Genomic DNA, 22,534 nt, shown 5'->3' with positions numbered 1-22,534 from the left:
AATGTTAGTTTTAATAGTTGGAGAATAGCTCAAAGCAGCTATCAGCAAACTTCCTTTTCAGTATCATCTTTTGAAGGTACTACAAGTGACTAATGACAAAATTTGGGGATTGTATTAGTCTGGTTTATCTTAAAGAAATCAAGCATGTTTCAGTTTTTCTAACTGTCTGACATAATTAGATTATGCGTGATGGGTAGTCCTAAAACGCGGCTGGCCAGCCTCCCTCCCTCCCTGTTCATGGTTTTAATAACAGCAGTAACAGTGACCTCCTCTGGCAGCAGCATCGCCCAGTCAGGCATTTCACTGTTTGTCCACCCTAACACTCTGCTGCTGGTGTTTATCCTTCTGTGTGGACGCCACCCTCCCTCCCTCCCCTTCCTCTGACCTACAGACACGGCTCTAGAGGAAGAATATGCTTCAGGGCCGGCCTCCTGTGAGCACATGGGCTGTTACCTGTCTAAACTAGGTTGCTATTCAACTCTGTCTTGCAGTGAGAGCTTATAAGAAAATCGTAGAATTGAGACACCTCCTTGAAATTGCTGAGAGCAACTATAAACATTTGGGAGGAATAACAGAAGAAGATATAAAGCAGAAGAAAGAACAGCTCGAGTCTGCAAAGTAATGTCCTCAAACTCTAGTGATTTGTTTTTACTTACCTTTCTACATGGCACGTGAGGGTTTGTTGCTGAAGAACTTGTTTTTTCATCCCACCAAAGGGTTTGAGTTTCCAACCTGTTTTCCTCTTAAACTCTCAGATGGAGAGGGTGTTAAAATTTTTTAAAAATTGTGGTAAAATATGCGTAACATAAAATGTGTCATCTTAACTGTTTTTAAGGTAGAATTCAGTCATGTTACGTACATTGACATTTTCACACAACCGTTCTCCAGAACTTTCTATCTTGCAAAACTAAAACATTATAAGGAGGACTTGTTGTTTTTGAGACAGCTACTTCGAGATTTTCAGCCAACACAGTCTCTAGCCATCCCTGTCATATTGGACTTTCTGCTCACAAGTGTGTGACCCAGTCCTGTGTTTATGGATGGTGATGCCCCCCAGAATGCTCGCAAGCCTGGAGGCAGTGAGGGCCCCCTCGCCTTTCACTTCCTGCACCTAAGGTCGACTCTTGGCACATCTGGCCCCTCTGTAGTTGATGAACAGCTGCTGAGACAGAGGGTGTCAAGTGCTTATTCCTCCCACTGCTGCTCTGCTAGTCTGTCTCCTTTCCACAGTGCACAGAGAACACAGGCAGGCAGCAGGGAGACTTCTGCTTTTAGCAAACGTGGGTCTTTAAAGAGCGGAGCACATGGGTTCTTTGCTTTCCCTGCCCTTTCCTTTCATTGGATTCTCTCCCTCCTTGTTAGAACCTCCTGTTTCCCTTTCATTCATCCTCTTCTGCATCTAGTCTCAGTAAGAGATCTGGTAATTTATTCAGAGTAACATCTAAGTCTTTGATAAGCTATCTTTCCATGGATATTTGAAAGTTGTGGTAGACCAAACAAAATTTTTATTTTAATCAGAGTGTCTTTGTATTTCATAAATCACATCATACAAGTAGCTATCCACTGCCTCTGTAAAGTCTTTGAGATGTAGAATGTTTTTAGTATTGGCCTCTGCCTAAGAGCCTAGCTAAAATTTCTTAGATCCCTTGTAGTCTAGAAAAGTACTTCACAGTGGAGCAGTTATTTCCTAGATAATGAGCTTTAAATTTTGTTCCCTTTACTTCTGAGACAGATTACTATATTACTTGTACTGTTGATACTTCTGAGCTCTGCTGTATGCTAGGCACTAGGTAAGCCTCTCATATATATTTTTTGATGCAATCTTCATATTTCCATGAGCTGTTCTCTCACTGTGTGGATTAGGAAACCAAGATTTAACTTACCGGTGAAGAGACTTGCATGAAGTCACAAACAGAGGACTAAGGGCGAGGGGTGGAGCCAAGATTTGGCCTGAATCTATTGACTCCAAATGTATTAGCCAAGGTCATTACAATTTTAATAGTCTTCTTGTTATTGTTGTTCAGTCACTAAGTTGTGCCTGACTCTTTGTGACCCCATGGACTGCAGCACGCCAGATTCCTCTGTCCTCCATTAACTCCAAGAGTTTGCTCAGATTTATGTCCATTGAGTTGGTGATACTATCTAACCATTTCATCCTCTGTTGCCTCCTTATTGTTTTTCCTTCAACCTTTCCCAGCTTCAGGGTCTTTTTCAATGAGTTGGCTCTTTGTATCAGGTGGCCAAAGTATTGAAGCTTCAGCAGCAGTCCTACCAATGAATAGTCAGGGTTGGTTTCCTTTAGGATTAACTAGTTTGATCTTCTTGCAGTCCAGGGGATTCTTGAGAGTCTTCTCCAGCACCACAATTTGAAAGCATCAATTCTTTGGTGCTCAGCTTTCTTTATGGTCCAACTTTCACATCCATACATGACTACTGGAGAAACCATAGCTTTGATGATATGGACCTTTGTTGGCAAAGTGATCGCTGCTTTTTAATACACTGCCTAGGTTTGTCATAATTTTCCTTCTAAGGAGCAAGCGCCTTTTAATTTCATGGCTGCAGTCACCGTCCACAGTGATTTTCAAGCCCCCCCAAAGAAAATCTGTCACTGCTTCTACTTTTCTCCCCTTCTATTTGCCATGAAGTGATGGGACCAGATCCCATGATCTTCCTTTTTTTAAAGTTGATTTTTTAAATTAGTTTAATTGGAGAATAATTACAATATCATGATGGTTTTCCCCATACAGTGGGACTGTCCATGTGGCGCTAGGGTAAAGAACCTGCCTGTCAATGAATGAGATGTAAAAGACACAGGTTCGATCCCTGGGTCCAGAAGATCCCCTGGGGGAGGGCATGGCAACCCACTCCAGTATTCTTGCCTGAAGAATCCCATGGACAGGGGAGTCTGGAAGGCTACAGTCCATAGGGTTGCATAGAGTTGGACACGACTGTGCGAGAATAATTGGAGAATAATTACTTTACAACATTGTGATGGTTTTTCCCATACGTTGACATGAATCAGCCATGGGTGCATCGGTCCCCCCATCCTGAACCACCCCACTAACCTTCCTCCCCACCCCATCCCTATGGTTTGTCCCAGAGCACCAGCTTTGAGTGCCCTACTTCATGCATTGAACTTGCAGTGGTCTCTATTTCACATATGGTAATATACATGTTTCAGGGCTATTCTCTCCAATCACCGCACCCTTGCCTTCTCCCACAGAGTCCAAAAGTCTGTTCTTTGCATCTGTGTCTCTTTTGCTGCCTTGCATATAGGATTGTTGTTACCATCTTTCTAAATTCCACAAATGTGTTAATATATAGTATTGGTGTTTCTCTTTCTGACTTACTTCACTCTGTATAATAGGTTCCAGTTTCATCCACCTCATTGGAACTGACTCAAATGTGTTCCTTTTTATAGCAGAGTAATATTCCATCGTGTATATGTACCACAACTTCCTTATCCATTCGTCTGCCGATGGACATCCATGTCCTAGCTATTGTAAACAGTGCTGCAATGAACATTGGGGTACATGTGTCTCTTTCAATTCCAGTTTCCTTGTTGTGAATGCCCAGCAGTGGGATTGCTGGGTTGTATGGCAGTTCTGTTCCCAGTTTTTTAAGGAATCTCCACACTGTTCTCCATAGTGGCTGTACTAGTTTGCATTCCCACCGATAGTATAAGAGAGTTCCCTTTTCTCCACACCGTCTCCAGCATTTATTGTTTGTAGACCTTTTGATAACAGCCATTCTGACTGGCGTGAGATGATATCTCATTGTAGTTTTGATTTGCATTTCTCTAGTAATGAGTGATGTTGACCATCTTTTCATGTGTTTGTTAGCCATCTGTATGTCTTCTTTGGAGAAATGTTTGTTTAGGTCTTTTTGCCACTTTTTCATTGGGTTGTTTGTTTTTCTGGTTTTGAGCTGATGAGCTGCTTGTATATTTTGGAGATTAATTCTTTGTCAGTTGCTTCATTTGCTATTATTTTCTTCCATTCTGAAGGCTGTGTTTTCCCCTTGCTTATAGTTTCCTTCATTGCTCATAAGCTTTTAAGTTAATTAGGTCCCACTTGTTTATTTTTGTTTTGTCTCCATTACTCTGGGAGGTGGGTCATAGAGGATCTTGCTGTGATTTATGTCATCAAGTGTTCTGCCTGTTTTCTTTTAAGAGTTTTATAGTTTATGGTCTTACATTTGGATCTTTAACCCATTTTGAGTTTATTTTCGTGCATGGTGTTAGAAAGTGTTCTAATTTCATTCTTTTATATGTGGTTGACCAGTTTTCCCAGCACTGTTTGTTAAAGAGATTGTCTTTTCTCCATTGTATATTTTTGCATCCTTTGTCAAAGATAAGGTGTCCACAGGTGCTTGGGTTTACCTCTGGGCTTTCTATTTTGTTCCATTGATCTCTATTTCTGTCTTGTGCCAGTACCATACTGTCTTGATGACTGTACCTTTGTAGTGTCATCTGAAGTCAGGAAGGTTGATTCCTCTAGTTCCATTTTTCTTTCTCAAGATTGCTTTGGTTATTCAAGGTTTTTTGTGTTTCCATACAAATTGTGAAATTATATGTTCTAGTTCTGTGAAAAATACTGTTGGTAGCTTGATAGGGATTACATTGAATCTATAGATTGTTTTGGGTAGTATACTTATTTTCACTATATTGATTCTTCCAATCCACAAACATGGTATATTTCTCCATCTATTTGTGTCATCTTTGATTTCTTTCACCAGTGTTTTATAGTTTTCTATATATTGGTCTTTTGTTTCTTTAGGTAAATTTATTCCTGAGTATTTTATTCTTTTTGTTGCAATGGTGAATGGGATTGTTTCCTTAATTTCTCTTTATATTTTTTCATTGATAGTGTATAGGATTGCAAGGAATTTCTGTGTATTAATTTTATATCCTGCAACTTTACTGTATTCATTGATTAGCTCTAGTAATTTTCTGGTGGCATCTTTAGGGTTTTCTATGTAGAGGATCATGTCATCTGCAAACACTGCAAGTTTTACTTCTTCTTTTCCAGTCTGGATTCCTTTTATTTCTTTTTCTTCTCTGATTGCTGTGGCTAGGACTTCCAAAACTATGTTGAATAGTAGTGGTGACAGTGGGCAACTGTGTCTTGTTCCTGATTTTAGAGGAAATGTTTTCAGTTTTTCACCATTGAGGATACTGTTTGCTGGGGTTTGTCATATATGGCTTTTCTTATGTTGAGGTGTATTCCTTCTGTGTCTGCTTTCTGGAGAATTTTTATCATAAATGGGTGTTGAGTTTTGTCAAAGGCTTTCTCTGCATTTATTGAGATAATCATATGGCTTTTATTTTTCAATTTGTTAATGTGGTATATTACATTGATTGTGGATATTGAAGAATCCTTGCATCCCTGGGAAAAAGCTCACTTGATCATGATGTATGATCTTTTTAATATGTTGTTGGTTTCTGTTTTCTAGAATTTTGTTGAGGATTTTTGCATCTATGTTCATCAGTGATATTGGCCTGTAGTTTTCTTTTTTTGTGGCATCTTTGTCTGGCTTTGGTATTAGGGTGATGGTGGCCTCATAGAAACGAGTTTGGGAGTTTGCTTTCCTCTGCAATTTCCTGGAAGAGTTTGAGTAGGATAGGTGTTAGCTCTTCTCTAAATTTTTGGTAGAATTCACCTGTGAAGCCATCTGGTCCTGGGATTTGTTTGTTGGAAGATTTTTGATTACAGTTTCGATTTCAGTGCTTGTGACTGATCTGTTCAGATTTTCTATTTCTTCCTGGTTCAGTTTTGGAAGGTTATACTTTTCTAAGAATTTGTCCATTTCTTCCATAATGTTGAGTTTTAAACCAGCTTTTTCACACTCCCCTTTCACCCTCATCAAGAGACTCTTTAGTTCCTCTTCACTTTCTGCCATTAGAGTGGTATCATCTGCATATCTAAGGTTGTTGATATTTCTCCTAGTGATCTTGATTCCAACTTGTGCTTCATCCAGGCCAGATGATGTATTCTGCATATAAATTAAGTAAGTGAAGTCGCTCAGTCGTGTCTGACTCTTTGTGACCCCATGGACTGTAGCCCACCAGGCTCCTCCATCCATGGAATTTTCTAGGCAAGAATACTGGAGTGGGTTGCCATTTGCTTTTCCAGGGGATCTTCCTGACCCAGGGATTGAACCCTGGTCTCCTGCATTGCAGGCAGATGCTTTACCATCTGAGCCACCAGGGAATAGGGTGACAATATACAGCTTTGATGTCCTCCTTTCCCAGTTTTGAACCAGTCAGTTGTTCCATGTCTGATTCTAACTGTTGCTTCTTGACCCACATACAGGTTTCTCAGGAGACAGATAAGGTGGTCTGATACTCCCATCTCTTTAAGAATTTTCCACAGCTTGTTGTGATCCACACAGTCAAAGGTATTAGCCAATGAAGCAGAAGTAGATGTTTTTCTGGAATTCCCTTGCTTTTTCCATGATCCATCCACTTGTTTGTTCCCCGCTTTGTGTTGAGTACATCCTAAGACATTTATTCTTTGGATACAAACTCCTGATACTAGATGTAAATGTAAAGAAAACCTGGCTAAGAATTGGTCGAGGGATGTCCTTTTGATTTTGTTATTAGTTAGATGAAACGAATCAGTCATGGGGCTGATTTTCTTTTCCTGTTTTCTGAATTCTAGGTTTCCATGGTTATGTTGTTCTTTCCTATCCCCAGCCTCAACCCCACTCACTTCCATACTAGAGCTACTATTGTTTATTCTTAGATTGCCCTCTTTGAGACCTGACATCCAACTCAGCATGCCTTGGGAGTTCTGGTCCCCTCATCATCCCAATAAGGCAGAAAATAACTCTGGTTCAAATCCTAGCATCACTCGTCTGGGTTTATTTTCATTTATTTTCACACTGTCCTGATATGTCTCCCAACTCCTTGTCCCTGCTCCTTCCTCTCCCACCCTCATACCCTGTGGTTTGTTAATCATGTTAAAACCCAAGCAGATAAATCTCACCTATTGTTCACTGAAAGAAGCCAGGCCCACAAATGTATATAATGTACAACTTCATTTATGAGCAGAGACAAAACTAATCTAACATGATCAGTGTTCAGAATTTTGGGTGCTTTTGCAAAGTGAGGATTGCCTGGGGAGAATGTGAGGAACTTTCTGAGATGACACAAGTATTTTGTTATCTTGGTAGTCATGGTGGATGCAAAGGTGTACACATTAGTGGAAACTCATTGAAGGGAATTCCCTGGTGGTCCAGTGCCTAAAGAGTCTGTGCTTCCACTGGAGGGGGTACATGCTGCATGGCCTGGCCACGAAAAAAGAAAAGAAATAAAACCCATTGGATTGTTTACTTGATATTTGTGTAATCACACAAAGTGAATTTTACATCATTAGAAAGAAAGCTGAACAAAGCAAAAGAAATCTGTTATTATAGTCCTGCTCTCTCTGTTGAGACCCTCCAATGGCTTCCCGTTTCACTGAGTGAAGCCTGGTCCTCCCTGTGACCTGTACAACCCTGCTTGTTCTGGCTTCTTTTACCTCTCAGACTCTACTCCAGTCACACTGGCTTCCAGTTTTCTTCTAGTTCCCCAGGCATTTCTCTGCCTCAGGACCTTTGCACTTGCTGTTCTGTCTGGGATGCTCTTTCCCTGGGTGTCCACTTAATTATCTCTTTCCTTTGGAATTTTGCTCACAAGCCCCCTTCTCGGTAAGGCGTTCCCTGGTCACTGTACGAAATATTAACCCCTTCCTCTACAACATCTTCTGTGACTATCTTGCTCTATTTTTTCCCTCCCTAGCATTTATTACCTTCCAACATACTTATATTTAAGTACATATATTTTCTTTACTGTCTTTCTCCTCTGCCTAAGAAAGCCCCATGAGGGCAGAAACGGCCTACTTTGTTCACTACTTTATTCCCAGGATCTAGATCAGTGCGAGCTCATAATAGACTTTTAATACATATTTGTTGAATAAATGATTTATTTGCCTTAAATATAATGTATGGATACTTTTCACTATTACCAGAAATAATTGCTAGTTGATATTGGTTATTGATTGAAAACAAAATTTTTTGACAGGACTATCAAAGAGCTGCAGGGCCAGCTGGAGTATGAACGATTACGCAGAGAGAAGTTAGAATGTCAGCTGGATGAGTATCGAGTGGAGGTGGATCAACTCAAGGAGATGCTGGAAAAAACTCAGGTCCCCAACTTTGTGGCTGTGGTTGGTATCCTTCTCAACACATTTATGTTTCTCAAGAGATAGTATATAAGAGTAGCTAAGAGTACAAGCTTTGGATAGTGCTATTTGGGTTTGAATTCCAACTACATTTTTTGGTTTGGACAAGTCATTTAACCTTTCTGTGCCTTAGGTGTAAATTGGAGATAATTTATAATTTCTAGAGTGTTCTAAGAATGAAAGGAGTATATATGTGTGTGTGTATACATATGTAAGAGATTAATTATTAATTTGTACAAAATAAAAAGAAGCCAGGAAGTTTTTATTATAAATCATATTTGAGGTGGTATAGATCTGGAACAAAATTAACTCACACACGAGGACTTTAATAACCATTTTAAAAATACTAAAATAATATATGTCCTTGTTGTTAAATGTTAAAAGCAGGGCAGATGCTCCTTCCCATTCTGAGTTCCATTCTCCAGAAGCTGCTGTGGTTTGGTCTCGTATTAGACAACATTCTATTCACCTACAAGCACATGTGTGTATTTCTATATGCAAATTCAAACATTTTCTCTGGGTTTTGGTATCTCATCTGTGCTTAGTGAGAGCACAGACATAATTTTCCAGGGGATATAATTAATAATCATAATCAACCTATTCTCTTCTTTTGCCATGATCATCTGATCTCATGTTTAGCCCCTGGGGACACTTTAGTATGAGAGGCTGGCTGGGGCAGTCCTGTGGCGTTCTCTTCTGGACACACCTTTTATAAACTACCACACTCCAGATCCGCCTCCTGTCTGCCTTGTGGTGGGAAATCTACCAGCTCCGGTCTCCTCCAAGCAGGGACGTACACTGTTCTTTACTAGCTGCCTGTATCTTTTGCTGCACACCTTTTGAGTCAATCCAAATTGATGGTCTGCATAGGACATTTTTGGGGCTTTAGCTGTTTGTGATTACTCTTTTCTCGCCCACAAAAGTGTGTTCCCAGGGTGAGTTTGACATCACGCTCTAGAGCACCTGCTCCCTAAGACCTTGCTCTCTACCAGCAATGTGTAGCTCTCAGGAGTACTGACTTGTGGTCCTGTGCTCTGGGCCCATTGGCTTTTGTGGTCCTGTAGGTTCCACCAGTTTTTATAAATGAGCAAATGTCACTGACCTCTCATGGAAGCTGCTTATTTTCTGTTCTGCAAAAGTTTCTGGGTCTCAATTTCCTCATCTGTAAAATGGGGATAACACCTACCCCATGGGGTATTGATGTTAGATGAAATACTGTGTGAAAATCCTGAGGTATCTTCTGTCTCCAGTATTCATAGTATTACATTCTCCCTTCCTCATATCCTTTCCTCTTTTTTTCCTTTCTTTCTTTCCATTTTCTACGTTTGAGTTGTGTAAACATAGTGGATAAATGTGTAGAGCCCTATGCATCTGAGAGTAGAAGGAATTACTTTATTTTGGAGTCTAAACACATAAAGTATAAGTAAAATGAACTTTGGATTCTGTACTTACTTTTATAGAGGCTTCAAGAAGCTCTCACTAAATCTTTCTCCTGCCACCTACTGATAAAGAGACCCATGATTGGGTCTCCATCTTAAGATTTTGTAAAATAATCTATAAAAGAATCTGCAATAGTATAATTTTTAGCCAAAAAAATTTCTTAGGCTAGTTGGATGTAATGCACTTAAATCATTTCTTTATAACTGGTTTTGATAACTTTCTATAGTGCTTTCTCATATGCTATCTCAGCTTATATTAACCCACTTCACAAGCTATTGTTTTCCATTCTCTTACATGTAGCCTACCTTTTCCTGAACTTGCTCAACACTTTCCCACCCCCAAGCCTTTGTTCATTTTGTTTTCATTTGTAAAGTTCATCACACTGCACACTCTTTGGGGTGCTCTTTGATATGTGGCTTCCCTGATGGCTCAGATGGTAAAGAATCTGCCTGCAATGCAGGAGACTTGGATTCGATCCCTGGGTTGGGAACATCCCCTGGAGAAGGGCATGGCAACCCACTCCAGTGTTGCCTGGAAAATTCTTTGGACAAAGGAACCTGGGAGGCTACAGTCCATGGGGTTGCAAACGGTTGGACATGACTGAGCAACTAACACTTTTAATATGTGTATTGTACTTAAATAAAAATGTTTACTTAAAAAACTTAAACTAAATGGGAACTCTAATAGCTTCGGTAGAGATGTCTGTCCACAGATTGAGGCAGCACTGAACTCCTCATGCTTCCATATAAAGCCAGTGTCGTTTGGGAGGTCGTTGGTGTAAAGCTTTGGGCCATGCTTTCTAATCTAGAATGGCCACTGTGGAACTGGTAACGTTCCATGATTACTTCCGGGTTTAATTTTCTCTCGTTTTCTACCTACAAGGCTGTGGAACATGGTTGGACTTTGATATGTTCTCTGCTGGGCTTTTCTGTCCTGACATCCTAGCCTGTGAGCCTGTTAATGATCCTTGGAACAATCTGAGAGCTTAAGTGAGTTTATCCATGCTGAGCTATTACTGTAAGGAAGTTCTGGACGTTTGTGATTTGTCTTTGTATTGATTATACTGTTTTGACACTCTATTAAGACTTTTCTCATAATCAGGAAGGTGGGATTTATTTCATTTTAGTTGTGTATGCTTCCCAGAACTTCTTAGGTTGCATGAACTTTGTAAAAACAAGAATCCCATGTACCTTTGTCACCAGTTTCATGTGCAGTGTTGTTGGTCTCTTTAACAAACTTGTATATTCTTTCAGATGGAAACTGGTTAATATTTAGAATACATTTTCATAGAGGGGTTGTTGGCTAATGTACACTTAGAATTGCTTTTGGTGCCTAAGCATCATGATTTATACATCTCTTAGTATTGCAGTTCTTTTTTCCCAAGTTTGGGAGAAAACACATATTAGGGAGAAAAATGTTTCTGGCTATAATTTATGATGAGGAAATGAGTAATCTTGGTGAAGAATGTTCCCCAAATGCAAAAACATTTGGAATTTGGAACTTCCAGTGAACACTTACTGGAGGCCTGTTGGGTGCCAAGCACCTATTTTCTTTTGAACTAGCTTATGGTAAGGCTTGGTTTGATAGAACAAGTTACCTATTTGATGTTAGTTGAGGCTTTGGTATTTAATCACTTTCTAGAGTATTTGGGATTGTTAAAAACCTTTATGAGTTAGCATATATGAAAAATGAAGGAAAATAAATGTTAACTGTTAGCAAAAGTCTGGTAATGCTATTAAGCACTAGAAAATTGGTTGTCTCTGACAAGTAGCTTCCTGTCTTTCCCTGCATTGTTTTCTTTCTCTGATTCTTAGTTAGGTGAGGTTAAACTCCTGCCCTACCTCAGTGTTTTTCTTTCATGTACATCTCTGCATTCATTCCCTGATGATCTTGAGGTCCTCCTGAAACCTGGGGGTCAACTGAGCATCTATTTTCCATCTGCTATTCCACCAGACTCCTGAGTGGGAACCAGCTCTCATGCCTATTTGTATACCTATAGCATAGCATATACAGTACACAGTACAGTTGTAGGACCTGAATGAGCAAATTTTTTGCTGGAAGACAGAATTGAAGAATGGTTATAACATGATCTTAGGTGTCAGACAAAATTTGGATTAAAATCCTGCCATTGACTTAGTGTTGTGACCTTGGGGAAAGTTGTTTAACGTCTCGGACTTCTGTCTCTGTATCTCTAAAATGTTGGTAATACAACCTGCTTCACCTTGTTTTATGTGCAAAGTATGAAGTACAGTGGCACCATCTGCTAAACCCCACTGAAAGGTTTGTTGATCTTGGTCTTCAGACTGGTTAGTTGGCAAGCTTTTTCAAGAGAAGGGGTTGTATTACTCTATGCTCACCAGTGCGTGGCCACTATAAGGGATGGTTAGCAGGTTCTCCATCTATTCCTCGCTCAAGTTTGCAGCTGAGGGAAGGGACAGATGGTGTGATTTTTTTTTCCAGGGTGGTGTTGCAATAACAGCAGTTTCCTTCTGTGTTCACACGCTCATGTGACTGACCTCATTAGCAAAAAGGTGTAGGTGGGAACACCTTGGGGACTGCCCCCTCTAGTCACGGGCTCTCCTGATAGACACGCGCCTTGTGATGTTCCTGAAACTCCTGCTGCATTCAGATCTGTCCTGCTCAACTGAACAGAGCATTTTTGACTAGAAGAATTATTCAAAGATGACTGACATATATGAGTATCCAGTGTTTCTAGTCTTCTCTTCCTCCTGCCCAGAGCTTTTATGAAGTGAGTCTTCTGTGCTAGATACCGAGAATACCATGATGGATGAGAAATACTCAGAAACAGTATGCGACAGGGCAAAGCAGGACATGGGACGAGAGCAGTTAGGGGATGTTGTGTGAACAGAGGATGTGCAGGACCCTGGAATGTGACTCCTAGCAGAATGGGGCTTGCTAAGAGTCCAGCGGGTGGCATATTAACACTTTGTGTTATTTCCTTTAGTAACATGCTGTGAAATGTTGGTCTAAGAAGCGGAATGACAAGGTGTTCTATACTGGGGGTGTGAGGGGAAGGCAGGGCTGGCTGATTTCTCAAGGTGCCTCCCAGGCTGATGAGTCAGCGCATTATGATGCTCTGGTGCTTCAGATGTAAGAACTTATTGACACAAAATTCTAAAAGAGATGTAAACTAGAGTTGAAAATTATGAGCATGTTTTTTTTTTTTTGAAACAGATAATGTAGAAAGATGAAAATGTATCTAGCATAGAAATCCTAAGACATCTAATTTGGCCATCTTTTCCTTTGTAGGAAGATGACATTTCCTGTGAGTTAAGCAAAGAGAAGAGGCGAGTGAAGAAGAAGGTGTCTTCTGGGGGAGTTTTTGTGAAAAGGTACTAATCAGTGAGATAGCTTTAAATAAACTTGCTTGACTTTTTCTATTTTTAAATAGATATAAATGTAAATCTATATAAATTCATCTCAGAATTACTCTGATGTGCAGTTATTCCAATTCTGAAGGCAGAAATATGTTACATAGTGTCAAAGGGATTAAAATTACATGGACTCAGTTGTATTTCCCCTCCCAATATACTTTTTATATATTTATGTAGGCAAGTCAAAACTCTGTATTTGTGAATTAATTTTGCAAGTATTTACATAAACTTTATAATAGATATTAAAGATTATTAAAAGTTCTGTTATGGCTTCATAATAAATTATATTTCTCCTATTTTCTAGAGTACTATTTTACCAGTGTAGGCATAGCTTTTTTCCCCCCAACTTTTCAAATGACTTTTTAAAAATAATTTATTTTACTGAGATACAGTTGATACACGTTAATTTCTTCTGTACAACAAAGTGGTCCAGTTACATAAATATACACACATTCTTTTTCATATTTTTTCCCATTATGGTTTATTATAGGCTATTGAATAGAGTTTCCTATGGCACACAGTAGTACATTGTCGTCTACCCCTTCTGTCAATATATAGAATAGTTTGCATCTGCGAGTCCCAAACTCCCACTCCATCCCCCTCCCCTCCCACCCGTCCTTTCCTTGGCAACACAAGTTTATTCTATTGGTGAGTCTGTATCTGCTTCATAGTTAAGTTCATTTGTGTCATATTTTTGGATTCCACATATAAGTGATATGTCTCTAACATGCTTCATTTAGTATAATTTCTAGGTTCATCCATGTTGCTGCAAATGGCACTATTTCATTCTTTTTTATAGTTGAGTAGTGTAGCCGTTCATTTGCTGATAGACACTTGTTTCCACATCTTGGTTATTGTGAATAGTACTGCTGTGAACAGAGAGGTGTATGTACCTTTTTGAATTATAGTTTTGTCTGCCTGTATGCCCAGGAGTGGGGTTGCTGGATCATATGGCAACTAGTTTTTTGAGGAACCTCCATACTGTTTTCCATAGTGGCTGCACCAATTTACATTCCCTCCAAGAGTATAGGACAGTTCCCTTTTCTCCAGACTTTATCCAGCATTTATTTGTAAATTTTAGAAACATGTATTTACTTTTGGCTGCTCTGGGCCTTCTATGTGTGTGGGGGTTTGTCTAGTTGCAGTGAGCAGGGGCTACCCGTCGTCGTGGCACACAGGCTTCCTGTTGTGGAGCATGGGCTCTAGGGCGCTCGGGCTTCAGTAGTTGTGCCTCATGGGCTTAGCTGCCCTGCGACTTGCAGGATCTTCCCAGGCCGGGGATTGAACCCATGTCTCCTGAATTGACAGGCAGATTCTTAATCACTGGACCACCAGGGAAGTCCTATAGATTTTCTCAATGATTGTCACTCTGGCCAGTGAGTGGTGGTACTTCATAGTAGTTTTGATTTTAATTTCTGTAATAATTAGTGACGTTGAGCATCTTTCAGTGTGCTTGCTTTAGTCCTATGTATGTCAAATGACTTGACTGTTAAAGAACATCTGAACTTGGGAGAAAAAGACTAGTAAGTGTTATTTGTTTTTTTAAATGTTTGCTTATTGGACTGTGCCGGGTCTTAGCTGCAGCACTTGGGATCTAGTTCCCTGACCAGGGGTTGAACCTGGGCCTCCTGCATTGGGAGCTCAGAGTCTTAGCACTGGACCACCAGGGAAGTTACAAGACTAGTAAGTTTTAGAAAAGCACTTTATAATAACAACCAAATATCTCCAGGGAAGTTTACATAAAATGAAAATCAGCTCTTGTAAAAAGAAAAAATACATGTGTTTGCTAAAAATACACATCTAAATAATCTGCTTTAGAATTCAGCCATTGTTCTGTCTTGCAAGCTTTATAAGAAAGGACTAATAGACAAGGTTGATTGGACAGGATGATAATCATATCCAATGATAATCAAGCCCAAAGCCTTTGCTTCACTGGCAGCAGCCTTCTCACCACACCCCAGACTGTCCAGCCTCTAGGCCCTGGCAGATACTTTACATGGTGCTGAAGGCCATTTTGGCCCAGTATCACCAGGACTTGAATGCTCTGACATGAGTGCATCTGGTTGCTAAGACTTGTTTAGGCTTGTCAAGGGCTATAAGCAAGTGTTAAAAAGTGGCTTACCTATCCTTTCTATAACCCTTATAGTCATTATCATGCAACAGGCTTTCAATCTGTAGTAAAAACGGTTGTCAGCATTTATTGGGCACTTTGTGTGTGATCTGTGTAAGTTCTTCACATTACTGCTTAATTCCCACCACAGCTTACATGATGGAGGTGTAGTACTTGATACATGGAGGTTAAGGAATTCGCCCAGAGTCACACAGCAACGTGGAGCTAGGATTCTAACCTGAGGAGCGAAATTTCAGAGTCTGCATTCTTCTTTATCACAACTGGAATTCCCAAGTCCAACATTTCCCTCCCCTTCGGGGACTTCACACAGCCTTACTTTTTCCTTCAAGCCTGGTAACTGTAAGGCAATCCCGCCCTGGAACAGTTTCTTCTATTCACTCAGTTTTCTCACACTTTGTTGTACTTGTTCCAGTTTCCTCAGGGCCATATCTCCATCTGTACCGGTGAGGCAGGAAATACCAGGAGAGCGTTTTAACAAAGGCACGTACCCTTGTGGCAGAGGTTCCCTGGTTGTCTCCCAATTTCTCTTCTTTTCCCAAATTAGGATTTACCTGGGCTTGTGGCAACTCAGGCTAAGGGCTGACTTAGTTTCCTTTGCAGCTAAGATGCCCAGTTGTGGCCGATAAGAGCGTGAGCAGAAATGCCATGTATAACCTTGTGGCCATGTCCCTGAAGGGAAGGGGTTTGCCCACATCTTGCCCCTTTCTTCTGCAATGCGGTACGTCAGTGAGTCACTGGACACCGCCAGGAGTGAACCTGGACACATGAAAATAAGAGCCTGGATAGAGCTGCTAAGTACTAGAGAAATGCAAATCAAAACTAGAGTGAGTTATCAAAGAACTCAACTTGGAGATTATTCTTGTGATTAAGAGTATAAAATCTGGAGTTAAAGTCTGTGTGACTTACCCAGTGTGTGACCTTGGCAGCTTCACCGGTGTGACCTTAATTTCACTTAGCTTGTTTCTTTAGCTGTAAACTGAGGATAACCACCTAAGAGGACTGCTGTGACGAACAGGTGAGTTGATATATATTATTTAGCATATTCATGTTGTATAGTCAGTGTGGCTGTTTTACAGAATGACAGTCACTAATCTCAATGTTTGTGCATAGCCGTTTCCACTGCCTCATTTTTTCCTTTATATTGAGAAAATACTGGGACTCCAGTTCAGAATGGCTTGAAGGACAGGATCATGGAGCTCACTTCCTCCCACAAATACATCAAAAAATGCATCAACATGTGGAACAGTTCTCACAGAATACCTACAAATGCTTGCAGATCTCATAGAACCAAAGCTCCAATCCCCACATAACTGGGAGGATGAAGGGAAAGGGAGAAGAGGAATTGGGACGGGACCTGCACGCCTGGGCATGTACTGTGGAAGAATGCCCGCGAGGCAGGAGCCTCCTGCGGGGCTGGCGGGCTGGCAGGGACAGGTAGGGCACCTCAGGGGCTGGAGGGCAGGGTGGAGTTGGCCCACGGAGCTGAAGGGCACAGAGGGACCAACATGGAAGGTCCTGGCCATGTCCCCACACTTCCAGCCCAAGACTCATACCTGCTGGCGTGCGTAGCATCTGGGTGCGGAAACCTGGGCTTCAGCCGAGACCTGAGGAGGGGACTCAGTCTGGCCGCGCAGGAAAAGCCCAGCGGGTCTGGAGCAGGGTCCAGGCCACGACTGCTTGTGTGCATGTGCAGGTGGGGCTGCAGGCTGTGCTGACGGCTGGCTGTCCCGCTGCGGTGCTGGGATGCACTCTGGCAGGCTCCTGCTCTGGTGGACTTTTCAACTAGAACCGCATGTGTGTGTGTGCCTGAGGGCCTCTGGGCCACTCGTGGGCCCCAGGGCTGCAGCTCCAGTGGCTTGCACGCTGGTGGCTTGCCGAGTACCTGTGCTCTGAACTAGTCACCAGGGCTTGATCCCACAGGAGCAGAATGGAATAAGCACTGTGTGTAGAAAGGCTGGTCCCAGACAGGAGTGGGGAGAAGTGGCTGGGCTACCAGGGCCTGCTTCTTTAATCTCACTGAACCACCTGTGGCAGGGCAGCTGAGTGGTTCCAGTGTTATGCTATTGGAACTTCCTTCACATGGAGGGAAGACATGGTCCCTCTTAAAATTTTAGCGTCTTTTAAATTGTGCAAATGAATAACTTACCTTTTTACTGTCTATCTTCAACTGAGATCCTCAGTTCCATGGGAAGCGCTGCATGTGGGGACCAGCATGTCCATAGCAGGCATTCTTATTTGAGTGAGTAAATGTACTGTAGAATTTATTACAATATGATCTTTACTTATTTACATACAATTTATAATATGCTAAGAATTTTCTTAGTCAAGTGAATTCTGAGATATTTTAAATCAGAATACAAGATAATGTGTACAGAAAGTTTTGTTTTGCAAATAAGGCAGCTGCTAGATCTTTGAAACAAATTTAGTTGGAAAGTGTCTGATTCTCACTCACTAGACCATATATATGGGCTGGTCTTTTGACTGCTCTATGATTTAGATTCCCTATTTATAACTAAACAAATGATGGAGGTCATTTTGAGTAACTAATGGATCTTCAAACTTTAAAGTTTTGCCAAGGCATTATGAAACCTTGAAATATTTAGCACTTCTTGGCCTTGGCTTCTTGATCTGGCTAAAACTGACGGTCTGAGGTGAAATGGTATTTTGTACTTTCTTGAAATACATATCCTATTAATAGACGCCATTATCAAAGAAAACAGACCCAGTAATGGCAAAACAAAAATATAAAATTCCCCATGATTTTCTTGAGAGTGGGGATTACATGCCAGTAGACATGTGCTGGATTTTAAAAAGCTTTGTTTTATGTAGTAAATTTAAGATGGGTTCCCAAGAAGCAAGGATAAACCGGTTTTTGTGAATTAGAAATTAACAACTCTATGGATTTCATACTGAGTGTCATATACTTGAACTAGGGCACATATTGTTTTAAAATTTACTGTTTTAGTTCATTACCAAAAACCTAACTCTAGCCATATGATAAGTTGCTTTTAAAATCCAAACAACTTTGTTATTGTATATATTTTATATGAATACAGTAATAAGCATGTGGGCTTGGGAATAGTTTTCAGATTTGCAACAGATACGAAAGAAATCCTGTATGATTTACAGTTCGAGTAAACATACAAAAAAACTAGTTCAGTTTCTATGAGCTATCAAAAGCATAAAGACAAAAGCCCTATTTCAAAGCAATCAAGTTTGGAATGGCCTCTTTCAACATAATAAAGACATACATGAAAAACAAAGACAAAATATACCTTTCCGTTCTAAAATATTTCCTTTTAGTCCATATGTACTTTAAATAATCGTGTATTCAGTTCCTACTGTAACTTTAAATGTTCAGAGTAAATCCATCCAGAGTAAATCCATCCAGGCAGTGTTTCAAGAGTCAAAGCAGCAGGAGTAGGAGCATGCATAGCTACAGCAGTTCCACTGTTATTTCCAGAGTCGATAAAATCCCAATGCTATTGCCAGGCAAGTAAACACTGAGGCTGTGAAAAGAAGAAGCTATGTTATAGGTCATGCATTTGAGATTATCCTGCAGAGATAAACAGAATGTCATTTTCAATTTAAGTTGAAAGCAAAAAAAAAAAAAAAAAAATCAGGAAATCCAGCCAGCTTTCTACCTTAGGGTTTTTCATCCCCTAGAAAATTAAGCTAACGATAAAGGATATCCATTAGGGCATGATTAATACCAATTCTTAGAAGCTTCCTATATTTTACATAAGGATGACAGTAATTTAAAAGTATGGATGGTACATCCATTAGAAGCTATAAACAGTGTTTCAAGTCATTATTAATATTACATTAACAATACTACTTTATTTTTTTTTTAACAATACTACTTTAAATAATTACAAATTAATTTTAGATATAATTTTTAAGTGAAAAACTTTTCTTGCCAACATTAAAAAATTGTCATTAAGATAGAAGAACAGACATCTACATATCCATAAGACAAATTTAACTGTCTTAAAAGTACATTAAAAGTGATTTCATAATTAAAAATAAAAAATGAATTTTTAATGAAAACCCTTCAAAAACAACTCAGTGAGGTAGAAGAAAAAGCAGAAAAAGCATCAGACTTTTAAAATAGTTTATATACCACCTGTTGTCTGTGTTACATCACTCTAAAGAGAAAACCTTTCTGTTTTCCTCAAGGTGGTGAATCTGGGTGAGGCTTTTGGACTCCCTAGTTTTTTAGTTTTATTTAAACAGCCATGATTTTAGAGACTCTGAGATGAAAAGCAAACTTCAATATTAAAGACATAAGAAACAGCCATTCTTAGTAAAGCTATCCTATTTTTAATGTGTAAATTAATTATATATTATCCCATTTGATCACACTACTAAAACTTGGTTAAACCATGACAAGAGTTCCCTAATTTTAAGAAATGGGATTAGGTCTAAGTCACAGTGGGAAGCTGGACATTTGAGGAGAAAGAGTAACACTTAAAGAATTTCTTGCCTTGTTGTCACTGGTCAATTACACATTCTCTCATTTGATCCTGCTGCTGTTTACCATGTTCCAGGTAGTGTGCTGAAGAATTCCATATATTACCTTATTTAGCCATAATTAAAACCCTATGAAGTTGGTGATAGTATTCCCATCGTATAGACGAGGCAACAAGCTCAGAGCTATACTGTGAGCAAGCCGTGGAAGCAGGACTCAAGGCTGTGTGTACCTGACTCTAAAGTAGTCGCTGTTGCTTAAAAAGAAGAGCAGTGCCCTCAGAACAAGTACTTGTAAATCCTCAGTGAAAAAAGGAAAGTAACATAGGAAATCTTCTAACTTTCTAAACAGACTTGCTAATTTCTTTTCCCACTGCCACTAAGTCTGTTAGTCTGCCTCGTGTATGTCCACTACAGAATAAAAAGCTTTCTAGAGACCATCACCGTGCTCAGACTAACCACAACACTGATCTGTAGGTAGATACACCAGAAGAAGCCGAGTGGAACAGAAGCTCTTCCTAATGGGGTGCTTTGAGATCTATTTTCAAAGTGGGAATGATCACTCCAAACTGGGCTGATCTGGAATTTCCCCTGAGCATTACTACTGAACAGATCTCTGGTTCCAGAGACTTTTGCTACGGTTTTTAAAACTCATTTTAGCCTTAGAATCCATTTCTTCAAATGGATCTTCAGCAGAAGCCCAATATTTGAAAAAGGCAGAAACTAAGTCATTCAAGTTGAGAGGAAGGGGGTGTGGAGGTGAGCGTCAATAGGGGGCTGGGGGCTTCATCTTTACTCCTGCTGTTGCTCCAACATAATGAGTGTCCGCCCAGAAAAATCACTGATGCTATAAAGCAGCTGTTTTATTTTGGACAATAACATAAAATCTTAAATGTGTATATCTTTTTGATCCCAATTTTTAGATGTGCATAAGCAATTAATTTATATAGAAATTCTAGCATGAAGGCACAGGATGTAAATGTGTGTATGTGTATCTATTCACACATGTATATGGCTATTTGGTGCAATATTATTTTTAATAATGAAAACTTCAGAGCAGAATGTCTGTAAATAGATATTTAGGTAAATTATGGTATTTTCATTATACAATATTATGATTTCTAGTAAAAAGATATATATTCATATGGAAAGATGTTCAAGACATTTGGTTAAATTTTTAAAAGTTGTAGCCTGTAGAGTATCATCTAATTACTATTTTTAAAATCTATACTGTTCACATACAGAAGGAAAAACCTAGGAAAGATATATACTACTAATAGTAAATACATATGGGGAGGAGAAGGCTTTCATTTTTACTATATTGCTTTTGAATTCTATGACCAATTTAGGATGAAAATATATTACTTTTTTATAAAAAAGAAAAATACTATTCGAGGGCATTCTTCCTAACTCCTTGGGGCTCTATAAACTGGTCAGGTCACAAGGTTGTGACTCAGTATGTGACAGACTCAGTATGTGACAGACTAATTCTGGGCAGTATCCCTGCTTCCTCAGTTGGATTCAAGAATGGAGGTAATTTGTACCCCTTTGTTTGCTGTGGTGTTTAATGCTGCTGCTGCTAAGTCGCCTCAGTTGTGTCCGACTCTGTGCGACCCCAGAGACGGCAGCCCACCAGGCTGCCCCGTCCCTGGGATTCTCCAGAGACGAACACTGGAGTGGATTGCCATTTCCTTCTCCAATGCATGAAAGTGAAAGTGAAGTTGCTCAGTCGTGCCCGACTCTTAGCGACCCCATGGACTGCAGCCCACCAGGCTCTTCCATCCATGGGATTTTCCAGGCAAGAGTACTGGAGTGGGGTGCCACTGCCTTATCCGTGGTGTTTAATAGCCTGTATCTATTTTGGTGATTCGTACCTAAAAAATATTCTTTTTTTTTCATTGTGGAATACCTAGTTTAATCTTTGTATCATTTTGTATGGGTGTTTATGTGTGTCTTTGATTTCTGTACACTTTTTCCTATTCAGAGGATGTGGAGCTGCCTATTAAACTTACATTTTCCAAGTACTGCAGGGGACCAAACAATAAATCTGTTACAGCTCCTCCTTTTGTGTCACATGGCTACCTTGGGAGTTAGGAGCTAATAGGTCTGAAAATCAAATGATAGTAATTCCTTTCTCTGACAACACAGTCTTACCTGCAAGATAACGAATTGTCTCAAGCTTGTTGGATTCCATCAGGGTTTTTAAAGAAGCAATTTCAGTGTCAATTTTGTTACCAGTCTCTGAAATAATACCTCTGGTTTTGGTATCCTGTAGTAATTAAGAATAAGATAATTAGATTTTGTCTCTCTGTATCATGGACAGAAATGTTGACTTTAGAAACCCTCATGTAGGGGCTAATTTTGTGTTACAAAAGTTTTAAGTGGGGAAACAGCGTAAAAGCATGGTGATATAAAAACTACATGAACATTATAAACTGACAAAAACTATTCCTTCTACTTTGATATTTGGAGACTACTAGGATTATCACATTGGAGAAGGCGATGGCACCCCACTCCAGTACTCTTGCCTGGAAAATTCATGGACAGAGGAGCCTGGTAGGCTGCAGTCCATGGGGTTGCAAAGAGTCGGACACGACTGAGCGACTTCACTTTCACTTTTCACTTTCATGCATTGGAGGAGGAAATGGCCACCCACTCCAGTGTTCCTGCCTGGAGAATCCCAGGGATGGCGGAGCCTGGTGGGCTGCCGTCTCTGGGGTTGCACAGAGTCGGACACAACTGAAGCGACTTAGCAGCAGCAGGATTATCACATTCTGGGCACATTCCACTAAAAACCTCACAGGAAGTTACAGGCATACCTCATTTTACTGCATTTTGCAAATTCTGCATTTTTAAAAAAAAACAAATTGAAG

The 22,534-nt window shown here is 40.0% G+C and overlaps 2 protein-coding genes across 21 annotated transcripts in view; one reads left to right on the top strand and one right to left on the bottom strand.

Annotated features, from left to right (window-relative positions):
* Positions 1–13,322, top strand: part of ANKRD42 (ankyrin repeat domain 42) — a 52,918-nt gene extending 39,596 nt beyond the window's left edge. For 7 of the 8 annotated variants that reach the window (XM_044943429.2, XM_044943426.2, XM_044943425.2 and 4 more), the window contains 3 exons: positions 492–618; positions 8,066–8,210; positions 12,936–13,322. In XM_044943429.2, coding sequence (XP_044799364.1) covers positions 492–618; positions 8,066–8,210; positions 12,936–13,025 — 362 coding nt within the window. In that variant the 3' untranslated portion in view covers positions 13,026–13,322. The remainder of the gene's footprint in view (positions 1–491; positions 619–8,065; positions 8,211–12,935) is intronic. The other variant, XR_006551294.2, reaches the window with a different exon arrangement.
* Positions 13,323–14,744: 1,422 nt separating this feature from the next.
* CCDC90B (coiled-coil domain containing 90B) overlaps positions 14,745–22,534 on the bottom strand; it is a 31,403-nt gene continuing 23,613 nt past the window's right edge. For 4 of the 13 annotated variants that reach the window (XR_006551299.2, XR_003109567.3, XR_006641119.1 and 1 more), the window contains 5 exons: positions 21,816–21,930; positions 18,467–18,700; positions 16,098–17,443; positions 15,743–15,947; positions 14,745–15,626 (listed from right to left, as the gene is read on the bottom strand). Coding sequence is in view for 1 of the 13 variants with exons in the window: in XM_025286247.3 (XP_025142032.1) it covers positions 18,645–18,700; positions 21,816–21,930 (171 nt within the window). In the remaining 12 variants the exon portion in view is untranslated. Of the gene's footprint in view, positions 15,627–15,742; positions 15,948–16,097; positions 17,444–18,215; positions 18,701–21,815; positions 21,931–22,534 lie in introns of those variants that run through there. The other 9 variants (XR_003109568.3, XR_003109569.3, XR_003109570.3 and 6 more) reach the window with 9 other exon arrangements.

This window comes from Bubalus bubalis, chromosome 5, assembly GCF_019923935.1.
Source record: "Bubalus bubalis isolate 160015118507 breed Murrah chromosome 5, NDDB_SH_1, whole genome shotgun sequence".
In the NCBI taxonomy this organism is placed as follows: Eukaryota; Metazoa; Chordata; class Mammalia; order Artiodactyla; family Bovidae; genus Bubalus; species Bubalus bubalis.
This window is presented reverse-complemented; position numbering and strand designations above follow the sequence as displayed.